The sequence below is a fragment of the Megachile rotundata genome, chromosome 2 (genome assembly GCF_050947335.1).
Source record: "Megachile rotundata isolate GNS110a chromosome 2, iyMegRotu1, whole genome shotgun sequence".
Classification (NCBI taxonomy): domain Eukaryota; kingdom Metazoa; phylum Arthropoda; class Insecta; order Hymenoptera; family Megachilidae; genus Megachile; species Megachile rotundata.
The window spans coordinates 12,384,066-12,395,600 of record NC_134984.1 but is presented as its reverse complement, the minus strand read 5'-3'; the positions used below and the strand labels follow the sequence as shown (position 1 = coordinate 12,395,600).

The 11,535-nt window shown below is 30.0% G+C and overlaps 4 protein-coding genes across 5 annotated transcripts; 1 reads left to right on the top strand and 3 right to left on the bottom strand.

The window, feature by feature from the left end:
* Positions 1–721: 721 nt before the first annotated feature.
* LOC100876109 (rab-like protein 3) lies at positions 722–2,027 on the bottom strand. Its single transcript, XM_003699139.3, has 5 exons — positions 1,888–2,027; positions 1,412–1,621; positions 1,186–1,331; positions 1,002–1,115; positions 722–927 (listed from the first exon to the last, which is right to left on the bottom strand). Exons 1-5 carry the CDS (start codon positions 1,931–1,933, stop codon positions 748–750), a joined length of 696 nt encoding a protein of 231 aa, XP_003699187.1. The 5' UTR covers positions 1,934–2,027; the 3' UTR covers positions 722–747.
* Positions 2,028–2,113: 86 nt separating this feature from the next.
* TfIIEalpha (transcription factor IIEalpha) lies at positions 2,114–4,582 on the top strand. Its single transcript, XM_003699140.3, has 8 exons — positions 2,114–2,254; positions 2,575–2,741; positions 2,821–2,987; positions 3,068–3,196; positions 3,393–3,619; positions 3,707–3,911; positions 3,982–4,210; positions 4,287–4,582. The coding sequence occupies exons 2-8, from the start codon at positions 2,603–2,605 to the stop codon at positions 4,460–4,462; spliced, it is 1,272 nt and encodes a 423-aa protein (XP_003699188.2). The 5' UTR covers positions 2,114–2,254; positions 2,575–2,602; the 3' UTR covers positions 4,463–4,582.
* Positions 4,583–4,660: 78 nt separating this feature from the next.
* Positions 4,661–7,023, bottom strand: Arr2 (arrestin 2). Its single transcript, XM_003699141.3, has 7 exons — positions 6,866–7,023; positions 6,663–6,784; positions 6,284–6,583; positions 5,987–6,214; positions 5,738–5,926; positions 5,500–5,668; positions 4,661–5,414 (listed from the first exon to the last, which is right to left on the bottom strand). The coding sequence occupies exons 1-7, from the start codon at positions 7,002–7,004 to the stop codon at positions 5,272–5,274; spliced, it is 1,290 nt and encodes a 429-aa protein (XP_003699189.2). The 5' UTR covers positions 7,005–7,023; the 3' UTR covers positions 4,661–5,271.
* A 317-nt stretch (positions 7,024–7,340) lies between these two features.
* Positions 7,341–11,061, bottom strand: akirin. Of its 2 annotated transcripts, none has more exons than XR_013041531.1 (5): positions 10,572–11,061; positions 9,813–10,012; positions 9,534–9,696; positions 9,394–9,462; positions 7,341–9,265 (listed from the first exon to the last, which is right to left on the bottom strand). XR_013041531.1 is itself a non-coding variant. In XM_003699152.3 (5 exons), exons 1-4 carry the CDS (start codon positions 10,747–10,749, stop codon positions 9,452–9,454), a joined length of 552 nt encoding a protein of 183 aa, XP_003699200.1. In that variant the 5' UTR covers positions 10,750–11,061; the 3' UTR covers positions 7,341–9,265; positions 9,406–9,451. The 2 variants fall into 2 exon arrangements, 1 of the variants encoding a protein (XP_003699200.1); XM_003699152.3 differs by having other exon boundaries at positions 9,406–9,462.
* Between the last annotated feature and the right edge of the window lie 474 nt (positions 11,062–11,535).

The following is an 11,535-nucleotide window of genomic DNA, read 5'->3' as shown; positions in this document are numbered from 1 at the left end:
TTTGAAGAAAATTTAATTCAGTTTTTGTAATTTTCATTTACCGCGCGTTAAGCCATGACGTAATTAAAGGAAAACATGGATGGTCATAACTGTTTATAAAAATCGTCATGTGCGCATAAAATCTCATTTACAAAAAGTGTTTTGTTTCATGAAAATTGGAACAAATAAAATATCACTTATGTTTTTTAATATTTTAACAAGATAGAAGAAAATAAATATATTATAGTATTAACATTTAATTGTATAATAAATTCTAGAAATTTTGTTTCAATAATTTAATTTAACCATGTTTTATATGAACTTAAAATTCTATTTACAATTATAATATGACTAAATCAAATACCTATAGAAATGTATATAAACATTGGTGTGTAGGCCAAAAATGCAAAGGAAGAACCTAGGGAAAATTTAGGACAAAGAGAATCCTAGAGACCCTAGGGGAATCTTAGGGACTCTAGATAATTCTGATCTAGGGAATTCCTAAGAAGATCATAAGGGAATGCCAGAAAAGGTATAGAGGAGCCCTAAGATAATATTAGGGAGAGCCTGGGAAACAGGAGAACCTTATAAGAAGGATATAGAAAGACTTAGGGCATCCTCTAATTTTAATAACCGGATAAATACAGCACCTGTAGATTACATACCCGTCATACCCGCGAATATAATTACCCATCACCAATTTAAAATAATAAACGATAAGTCCAATTGTAATATTAATTAATTGAAACTTAAGAATTTTCCAAATTTTTAATCATTATGAAAAATTTTTGTATTATATGGAGGGTTATACAGTGGCGGTCTTCGCTTGTCTGGACTGATTCCTTCTCTCGACGAATAATAGCGACGTTCAATCACTTTATCAAAAAACCTACTTAATTTAACGGAAGAACTGGATCCAGCAGCTAATGATCTTACCTGACGGCAATCCTGAAGATTAGATTTTACATGTTAGAGTTAAACAATACCAATGGCTATTAATTAAAAAACAGTAGCTAACATACTAAAAATATTTCGTCAGCACCACATTCTTCTGCAATAGTTGAAGATCTTCTATGGACGTTTGATCTTACTTCTGCAACTAAATCCAACTTTGTACCAACAACTAAAATTGGTATCTAGAATGACAAATATTATTTGTATAAAATGATACTGTACAGAGTTATATGTTCGTATTGCCTTCATTACCTGGGTAGATCCCACAAATTTTTCAGGATCAAAATCATCGAATGGCTTTGATTTCATATTACTATCTTTACTCAAAACTTCTTCAAGCCATTTTTGAAGATTCTGTTGTGATTTTCTATTTGTTAAATCATGTACTAATATTATACCTGTTACATTATTGATAATCGTTTATTATTAATGTTTTGCATTATACTTTTTAAACTATTTATATATATTATAGTCATACCATTTGTAGGATTGTAAAAAACAGATCTGGTATTTTTATGATTTTGACTTCCACCAATATCCCACAATTCAATAAAATATCTTCTTTGATTAGGAGTTCCTTGTTTGTATTCGTGCAATTTAACTTCTACTGAACAACCTATAGTCCACGAAGGATTACTTATAGGCTGTTGTTGACATATTAAATGTATTAATGATGTTTTCCCAACACCTAAACATAAGAAATTGTATTTAAAAAAATGTCTTTTTAATCATTACATATCTTAAATTCCATAACCTACTATCAATACTTATTTTACAAATAAATCTAAAATAAAATGATGGAAATAAATTAGTGCATATTTTTAGATAATATGTACCAATAATAGATACGCTTTTATATATTTGCTAATGTGTGTCGCTCTTTTCAAAAAGTAAACAACAATCCAGTGATCATAACAATAATAAAAAATCAAAATTGTGCCAATATATTCTTACCAGAATCTCCAACAACAATAATTTTTACTTTATCAATCGCAGCCATTAATAATCTTTAATAGAACATTTAAAAATGTATACTTATATTTATAATCTCTTATTCCCCTTATTTAAATTTTCATTTAATAATTTCTTGTACAATGAACATATAACCTAGAAATAATTGTAATTGTAAACAAGCATCCAGTGGCATAGTTATCAAGTATTTGTCGTCTTTTGACGAAATAATGAATTTTATCTTTTTGTTTTTTATTTTATTTGTGTGAATATACGTGTGGCATTATGATATGTATTTTAATTCGCTTCTATTGATATTGATACGAGTTATTTTATGATTGAAGGAAATACTATTTATACGATTTTAGAGGTTAGTGTATTTTATTACAGAACAAATTATTTGTAAACATAGACTTAATAATCATTAACTGGTACTGCATATTTTAATTTCTAAAAAAGTCTAACTTATCCATTTAGTTTTCAAATGACATAATAAGTATAACTACAATATTATCTTCCTTTTATTATTTTTAATTATTTGTAAATTTGTAAACATTCCTTTGTGTCAGTACCAGTTAAGGTTTAATACTTGATAAGATATTGATTACTAAAATACTATTATCTTAAAATACTACTATGAATCTTATTTTAATCTTTGCTGTTTTTAATCTGTTTTTAAATAACTTTCAGTGATTTGGATAATATTTTAATATATGTAATGACGAACAGAATGAGCGGTGAAGAAAGACTTGTTACAGAAGTTCCAAGTAGTTTGAAACAATTAGCACGCTTAGTAGTACGTGGATTTTATACGATAGAAGATGCATTAATTGTTGATATGTTGGTTAGAAATCCATGTAAGTATTAGACTTATGTATTCATTTATTTTCAAAAGACTATGTTTTAAATAAAAATATATCATTGTACTTATGCTAGGTATGAAAGAAGATGACATATGTGAGCTTCTAAAATTTGAACGTAAAATGTTAAGAGCTAGAATATCAACTTTGCGTAATGATAAATTTATACAAGTTAGATTAAAAATGGAAACTGGGTCCGATGGTAAAGCACAAAAAGTTAACTATTACTTTATTAATTATAAGGTAAACTACTATACAGTATTATAAACTGAAAACTTTTATTAATGATATATTAAGCCAATCTAATTATTTTTGCATTTTAGACTTTTGTAAATGTAGTAAAATATAAATTAGATTTAATGAAGAAGAGAATGGAAACTGAAGAAAGAGATGCTACTAGTAGGGCTAGTTTTAAATGTACAAATTGTTTAAAAACATTTACTGATCTTGAAGTAAGTAAATTATTCTTGAATATTACAGCAATGTTTCTCAAATGTTTGAGTATATAATTGTTACAGTAATATTCAATTATTCCTAGCTAATAAACACTGAAAAGTATAGAAAGATAGAAGATAATTTGAGAAACATTGTTTTATCATCTTACATAAAGATGGATTTTAAGATATTTATTAATATGATACAATATAGGCAGATCAGTTATTTGATATGACTACTGGTGAATTTAGATGTACATATTGTCGTGAGATAGTAGAAGAAGATCAGTCTGCCCTTCCAAAAAAAGATTCAAGGCTGTTATTGGCCAAATTTAACGAACAATTAGAACCTCTTTATATTCTATTAAGGGAGGTAGAAGGTATTAAGTTAGCTCCAGAAATACTAGAACCAGAACCGGTTGACATAAACACCATAAGAGGGTAGGTATTTCTCATTAAGCTGGAGCTTATAAAGTTAGATTAATTTTATACGAAAATTTATAATTTTTTATATGCCTATTTTCTTAGTATTGATACAAGGAAACCAAGTAGCTTAAGAGCACCTGGTGAACAATGGTCTGGTGAAGCTACAAGGTCATCAGGTTTCCTAGTAGAAGATACTAGAGTAGATGTTACCATTGGTGATGATGCTGTCGATGATAATGTGGCAAATAGAAGGAAAGAAAGACCAATTTGGATGATGGAAAGTACCGTCATTAATTCCGACTCACAGGTAAACTTTAATTTAGAAGTTCATTATCAAATTCATTTGAATACCTGTTATTTATAATATTTACTTTTAGCCTGATGGAATTAGTACGCAAGAGAACATTTTGGATAAAGCTGCAGCTACTGCCACTAACACAACAGCAACAAATAACAAGCAAGGCGAAGATATTATGTCTGTCTTATTAGCTCATGAAAAGAAAGGAGGAACAAATTCAACAGCTGCTATAAAATCTGTATTACCTCAAGAATCTAGTGATAGTAGTGATAATGAAGAAGTCGCTGAAATGCAAGCTATTGACACAGGTATGATTTTCATAAACGGGTTTGAATATATCATAGAATGATTCTATGTTTAAAGTATGGTTTTCAAACATTTTAGGAGAAGTAGAAACTATGGATTCGGAAGATGATGACCTTGTACCGACAGTAACTGTCGCAGGAAAAACTGTTGCTATCGCAGATGTAAATGACGCATTAATTGCGGAAATGACTCCCGTGGAGAAAGAAGCATATATCCAAGCATATCAGGAGTATTATTCTCACATGTATGACTAGACAAAATACAGTCAGTATTGTTAACTGCTTAACAATGCTTTGCAAGACTGAGTGGTTACTGAGATTCTTGTAATATTTTGTATAGTCTTAAAATAAATAATTCTCTGGGTTTGGCAGAAATTTATTTTCTTTCAATTTAAATAGACGTGTATGTATATAATTAATTATAATAAAATATAAAGCAAACAAACCCATAAATTTACATTTTGTAACTTTTATATTTTTTTCTAACATACAGATATTACTTAACATTGCCAGTTTGTAATAAATAAACATGTACAGACACGTTATAATCATGATAAATAAAAATTAATAGCATACATGTCACTTCTGGTAAGGCGGGAAAACTTTAATCTTAACCAAATATAAGTTATTTATTAAGCTTACTTAAAATCATTTATCATTTTTTTTGTTCGCCCTTATGTGAATTTCTAATCGACCACCACCATCGAATAGAAATTCTAAGACGATATATACTTTTCATGTAACACTTTTCGCTTTTTTTTTTTGCATTTTTGTAATATTTTTTTTAGATTATTATTTTTAATTTTCACGGACCAATGAATGCATTGCGGATATTGTGATGTTTTTACCTTCTGTACCTTTTTATTCTTCTTTCAGTAATTGGACATATCTTACATCAAAAGAATCCTAGAATAAAAATGATATAATACATTCTATACATGTACACGTTACAGTTTATTATCTTTTCACTAATTCCGTTGATAATTCTATTATATTTCAGTAAAATTGTATTGAAGATCCAAGATTCCTTTGAAGTAAATATTTGTCACTTTGGTAAATGTTCTTTATTCTGGCTCGTTCAAACGTAAACGAGCGAAGTCTTCAAATACGATATTGTCATCGTCATCATTAGCATAAGAGCTGTCATAACGTGCTCGATCAATGCTCTTATTTTTCTTTAAGGTGGCTCTTTCTTTTTCTGCAGCTCCTATTGAGAATGAAATATGTTTAAATATATAATTATACGTAGTTAAGAATATATTATTCCGTTATCGATATTAAAATGTATTTACCAGGCGCAGGATGCATTAATTTAAACGGAACATCCGTTACCAATTCACCACCCAAAGTGCCACAATTCAGTTTCACTCGCACAGAATAGGAGATAACAATACCCATAGCTTCACCAGGCGTTTTACCCTCGGCAACCATAGTTGAAGATGCAAGATTCACATCGTCATCCTAAATATTAGATAATAATTATAAAATTAATCGATTAAATTACCAAATTCTTCAAAATTTTTCCCATACCTTTAGGTGACCATCTAACGCAATTCCACGACGGTCCTTATTGCTGCTGGCCAGTGGTACAAGATAAAACTCTTTTGTAAAGGAAGCGCCAGGTGTAATTGGGCAACCTTCACGTGTTTCTAAACTAGCCACATGTCGAGAGAATTGAGTATTAACCATTGTCACCTCACAATGTTGCACCACAAAAAGCTAAAAGATAGTGTAATGAATAGTACATCAGCTTTTGTCACTACTACCATATTTAAATACCTTAATATTTTTCACTGCTTTTCGAGAATTATTAGTTATTATGACATTTGCAACTACTTTTTCTCCATGGTAATAAATCTCCCTATCAAGTGTGACTTCAAGATTTAATTTTCCTTGAGAGAATGTAAATCCTTTGGAAACTAAAGAGCTAGGCAATTTACGTCCTCTTGTAGGTGGAGCATATTGTAATTTTTTTATTGCTAATGCAACGGATGATCTTTTGTGTCCCTAAAAATGAATAATAATTTATTGTCATATATATGGTGAATTAACATTTGGTTTTAAGCAATAGATTACCTTATCTTCTTCATGTTCACCCACATATACTTTGACAGTATATTCAACTCCTAGTGGTTTTCCTTGATCATCATCACCTGGTTGAAGTGTAACTGAGCTAGGAGAATTTTGTGGAAATTGAAATAAGAATGGATATGCATTTGCTCCAAGTCGTTTCAAAAGACGTTCTTGAATGGGTGTCATGTCCTGTTTTTCCTTTTTTATTGGAACTATCTGTTCACGACAGAGAACAAGTTCCTTGCTGAACTTGACACCCATGACTTCATCCTCTTCTCGGCCATAGCGGAAAACTGTTGTTACCTATGTAGTATGTTAATACATTATAGAATATATTAATTACAAAACTTCGCTGAATTTGAATAAAAAATAAAATTTGTACCTGTCCATAAACCTTTCTGCCTTGAAGATAATCATTTTCAACAACCACGATTCCATCGATAGGATCTACACTATCTAAGTGATCAATGAAATCTCTTTTACCAAGGTAGACTGTGACTTTTCCTGTGATAACAGATATAAAGTAATTCTAATTTGGCTTACTATTCGGTAAAGACATTTCATGCATCATATATTAGTACATACCATTTGGGGTAGTCTTCTTGAATACCTTGATGGCAACAACACAAGCCAAAAACAAGAAAGGAAACATTTGGCACCTTTCTCTAAACAAATGAATTAATAGAAGTTTGTTTCCCGCCCAGAAGTGACAGTCTCTTAACATGAACAGGGAACTTCATATAGTCTTGGAAAGGCTTCTTGCTAGAAGCCATACTACTAATAGCATTATTTTATTACACAAGTTAGTAAATGGGATTAGAAAACATATATAACATTTTTGTTACGTGCATTGTAGGACTGATTTAGTATCCCATACACTTTCAATCAAGAAAGACTAGACGTCTGGAAAGAGTGCAAAACATTATTGCAGTTTTTATAGTGTACAAACAGTAATATTACAAAAAGTTTATAAAAATCATTAACATGTTTATCCTATGTATATTTGTAAAGAATTTATTCAGTTTACATGATAAAGGCTAAAATAAAGAGATACGCGTAATCAGTCTTAAGATTTATATTTATTTCAATAATAAGTGCTTACATAGTATAATATGGAGGTATTTTAATTGAAATCAAATCCCTTGAATGCTTAAGGAATCTCTTATGTATATTTTTACACAAATTTCTCTTAACATAAACAATATCCATTTTTTTCAAGTAGGTATTACTTATTATTGTTAATTAAAATCACTTGTATTTCTTTCTTCTTTCACGTTCAGTAATCAGTTAACACTTGGTATATCATTATATGTTATTGTGCAAACACTAGTACTGTTTCCAAATTGTTCTGGTAACTGAAAGACATCTTTTTTTTTGCAAGTAAGTAAGGCAAATATTAATGCCCTTTTTCAGAATGTAAATTTACAAATGTGGGAACATTTTTTAGTATATTCATATACATGTATCAAATAGTACCAAAATGAATTTTTCAGTAAAACTTAGTTGGATAAATGTTTCTTGGTGCTCTATGCTTTCTTAACATGAAAGGACTTCATATTATGCCAAAACCTGCATGCAGCAGCCAAGAAAACCTCATTCATATAAAACGTAATTATTTTGACTGTATATCTGAATTTCTTTTTAAATACAAAAAAGACCAAAACAATACGCAAAAAAAAGATAGATTATAAAAACAAATAATTATAAACTAAAAAATTTAAAAACCGATAACAGTAAGTAATAAGTAGTAGAATTATGATAAATACGTCTAATAATAGGCACGGTTAAAATATAGATATAGTATATTCATTATTTACTGTTTTATTATGCTACAGAAAGTCGTTGCTACCAGGGAACAGAAATATTTGCGAAATTTTATGAAATCTTTATTTCAAATACTTATTTTTGACAATATATTCATACAATGCTATAGACTATATACGTTATCTTGATTTCTTTACAAATTTTCGCATTTGTATTTTAAAACAAAAAATAGTTTTTGCTAAGAAAGAATTTGCAACACGTATATAAAAGTTCAATTAGATTTAAGTAATTATAATAAACTAAAAAGTCATCCTATAATAACGGTACTAAGATATCAAGGATTTATTTTTTACTTTTAAACAAAAAAAATTGTACCTTATGTTTGTTTAAAGCAATCTTGGCAATTTAATTTCATGAATCATGTATGTTATTCAAGTTCGAACACTTCCATTTTGGGGGAAATATTGCTTACATTGAAAGTATATATGTGCAAAAATGATACACAAAATAAAAATATTTCATACCCTGATCGTCAAAATAAAGCATCCTACACATGTGAAGTATATTACGTACATTTTGTACAAATAAGATAAAATTCAATGAGAACAATTTTCCCCAACATACTATTCAGTAATTTTTTTGTATGCACAGTGCCTTCTGCCAAAATCTTTAATATACGTTTGTACGCCTGCTTTGCAAGAGTATTTGCATACAATTGAGCAACATTTAATACAATGTACCATTAAATCAACAAAGAACTTTTTGTATTATTTGATATTATTCTTAATGTTTTCTGTTATAACGTGCAAGAAATGAACAGTTATCTAATTTTAATTAATTACGCGATGTTACAGAACCCTGTGCAAGTCAAGCTCTCGATTTCAAGCATAGTCATGCACTGTGTATAACTTCTGTACGTATTAATATTTGTACATAGCTATAATCTCGGTACAGTTCCCTGATACCAGCGTATTTCTAACATCAGACAGTACAAATATTGTTAGTTTCAATAGTATACACTGTAGATTTTTGTAGTATGCTGTTTAGTGCAAACCTACTAAACTTACATTACTAATTTTTTTTTTCGTTTTTTTTATCAGACACGTTTTTTTTTCAATGTAAATCATAGTATGAATTTTTTTAATGATATTTCCTTGAACGAGGTGGTGCTGCATACCATGAATTAATTTCAAGCAAAAATTTATCTCACACAGTAGAAATCTATAATAATAAGAAAAAAAAACTAATAGAGGATATAATTATTTTAATAGAAATTTTTTTGTTTGTTTAAAAAATTAACGAAAATATTTACTTATATACTAAAAAACGAGTATGTAATTAGTAGACACCTGTATTCTCACCTAATATTCTTCACAGAAACATGACCTTATAAATAAGAATCTTGTTTTAGGATAGATCTAAAACATAAAAATTATTAAAATGAAATATTCTTCAAAATAAAAAAAGAAAATAAAACAAATTTACTTACAACTTGGCGCAGCTTCAGATTCAAATCTTTTTTGTATCTGATCATAGGTAAATTTAACAAAAGCATCATATTGTTCAGAGAGCTTCATATTTAAAATCTGATCATATTCTTCTCGGATCTGTGTTTCTTGTTCCTTAAGCATTCGTTCACAGATCAAACCAACCTATAACATTATTTATTTAACAGTTTTCAACTCGCTAACCATGGACCCTAATATTGTTAACATATATTAATCAACACTATTCAGTTAATGTTTTCTAAATGATAAATGACATATACCTGTCTGAATGTGAATAAGGGTTTTTCTTTTCCACTAGGATTATAACTATGTGAATTTGAACCACACGCAGATGGGCTTGAAGGACTAGCAGGGCCTTCCATATCCGACGAATCACCACTATTGTTTTGAGGACTAAAATGCAATTGTTTGCGTCGATGCAGTCTCCGAATTTCCTCTCTTATATTGGCAGCCATTTTTTCTAAATATAAAAAATATATTTTTCAAAAAAACTGTAACTATAACAATGACACTTTGTCAATAAATAAAGATTTTAGATTATATGAATTCTACAAATTTAAATAATATAATTCTATATATTGCAATATTTAGAACAAATATTATAAATAATTATATTTATCAATAACATATTTTATAAATATTTAAATACAAACTGAGATAACAATACTGTCATTTTTAAATATTTTTTGACAATACATCCTAAGAATAATTTATTTAAAACATAAAGTTATGAATAACTTTGAAAAGAATACTTTGAAATAATGGGAAAACAGTAAATTAATAAAAAAAAAAAAGAAAAAAGGAAGGCTCATTCTCAATGTCCGTTACTACATTACCATATGATTTACCCATCTTCCCCTACCGAAACGCCGCACCTTCCCTCCCCCTTTTAAACGTACCGAATTTTAAGTTTTAAATCGCTAGAATGATCTAGCCGTCCTTTCCCTGTCATAACGTGGTAAAAAAGAACGAAAAGGAAAAAAGAAAAATTAAAAATGGCCGTGGTTCATAGCAATTACCAGGGGTAAGTTTATGGGTTACTTCGCCAAAAGGCGATGGATTTTGTGGCCTGGAATTGGCTTGCGTCGATGTACCGGGAGAGACACACATTGGTACACATCTTCGTCGTTTACTAGGACGACCATGACTATGCACCGGGTCGAACTCCAAAGATCTCTTTAATGTGGCGCAGGCCATTTCTCTCGTTTACCGTCCTGTTCACGACTGACACCCAGATTATGGGCTTAGCCCGCGAGTAACGATGATTGTGCCGAAAAATACAGCAAAACCACCGTATACGCGCACTGTCTGAGTAGATTCTCTAACTGCACTCTCGTTCTTCTGACTTCCTTCGTGCTGATCTCGTTGGATTTCTTCGTACTTTGACTGAGCTGCACCAAAACAAACACTGCGGTAAAACAATATGGCTGGCAACCACGGTTTGTCGGCTAGGAACAACCACGGAACGAATGTCTCAACCATCAAAGCACCATCTTTTCACTGGGCACTGCTTGCATTCCGAAATGTATACGTCGCAGACTCGACTAACCCGAAACCCTCCGTTCCTGATTGGTCAATCGATTGCATGGTGGCGTCTCTGCATTTCCTCTTTTTGACGTACTTCAATTGAAATATCAAAATGAAAGATTTCGAAAGCTTTGAATATTATAACTGCTATTATAACTACTACATTTAACATGAATATTCATCCAAATTTTACGACTATCGTAAAATTACTTAGCATTTTAACAAAAATTTATACTTGTGGGAATATAATTTCTTTGTACAAAAATTTGAATTATATTCACACAGTGACGAGCATCTTTGACTTCCTCTGGGGAAAATGGCGATATAGGGAAAGAAATTATCTACTGCAATATTCGAGATTTACCATTTGAAAGTCTCGCGATATATTGCCTGGCGCTAATGTAATCTCTCATTATGTTGCCTCGTATTATTATTGTCTTATATTGTTACAACGCA

What these genes read in the sequence shown, in the direction of transcription:
- LOC100876109 (XM_003699139.3), bottom strand. Translation starts at nt 1,933, where the DNA reads ATGGCTGCGATTGATAAAGTAAAAATTATTGTTGTTGGAGATTCTG. An exon ending in TATTGTTGTTGGAGATTCTG is followed by an intron (nt 1,622 to 1,887) that starts GTAAGAATATAT and finishes TCTTATGTTTAG; the next exon opens with GTGTTGGGAAAACATCATTA. An exon ending in GTGCTGACGAAATATTTTTA is followed by an intron (nt 928 to 1,001) that starts GTATGTTAGCTA and finishes TCTAATCTTCAG; the next exon opens with GATTGCCGTCAGGTAAGATC.
- TfIIEalpha (XM_003699140.3), top strand. Translation starts at nt 2,603, where the DNA reads ATGACGAACAGAATGAGCGGTGAAGAAAGACTTGTTACAGAAGTTCCA. An exon ending in TATGTTGGTTAGAAATCCAT is followed by an intron (nt 2,742 to 2,820) that starts GTAAGTATTAGA and finishes TACTTATGCTAG; the next exon opens with GTATGAAAGAAGATGACATA. An exon ending in AAACATTTACTGATCTTGAA is followed by an intron (nt 3,197 to 3,392) that starts GTAAGTAAATTA and finishes GATACAATATAG; the next exon opens with GCAGATCAGTTATTTGATAT.
- Arr2 (XM_003699141.3), bottom strand. Translation starts at nt 7,004, where the DNA reads ATGTTAAGAGACTGTCACTTCTGGGCGGGAAACAAACTTCTATTAATT. An exon ending in GCAGAAAGGTTTATGGACAG is followed by an intron (nt 6,584 to 6,662) that starts GTACAAATTTTA and finishes CATACTACATAG; the next exon opens with GTAACAACAGTTTTCCGCTA. An exon ending in CGTTAGATGGTCACCTAAAG is followed by an intron (nt 5,669 to 5,737) that starts GTATGGGAAAAA and finishes TCTAATATTTAG; the next exon opens with GATGACGATGTGAATCTTGC.
- akirin (XM_003699152.3), bottom strand. Translation starts at nt 10,749, where the DNA reads ATGGCCTGCGCCACATTAAAGAGATCTTTGGAGTTCGACCCGGTGCAT. An exon ending in AACCCATAAACTTACCCCTG is followed by an intron (nt 10,013 to 10,571) that starts GTAATTGCTATG and finishes TTTTATATTTAG; the next exon opens with AAAAAATGGCTGCCAATATA. An exon ending in CCTTATTCACATTCAGACAG is followed by an intron (nt 9,697 to 9,812) that starts GTATATGTCATT and finishes ATAATGTTATAG; the next exon opens with GTTGGTTTGATCTGTGAACG.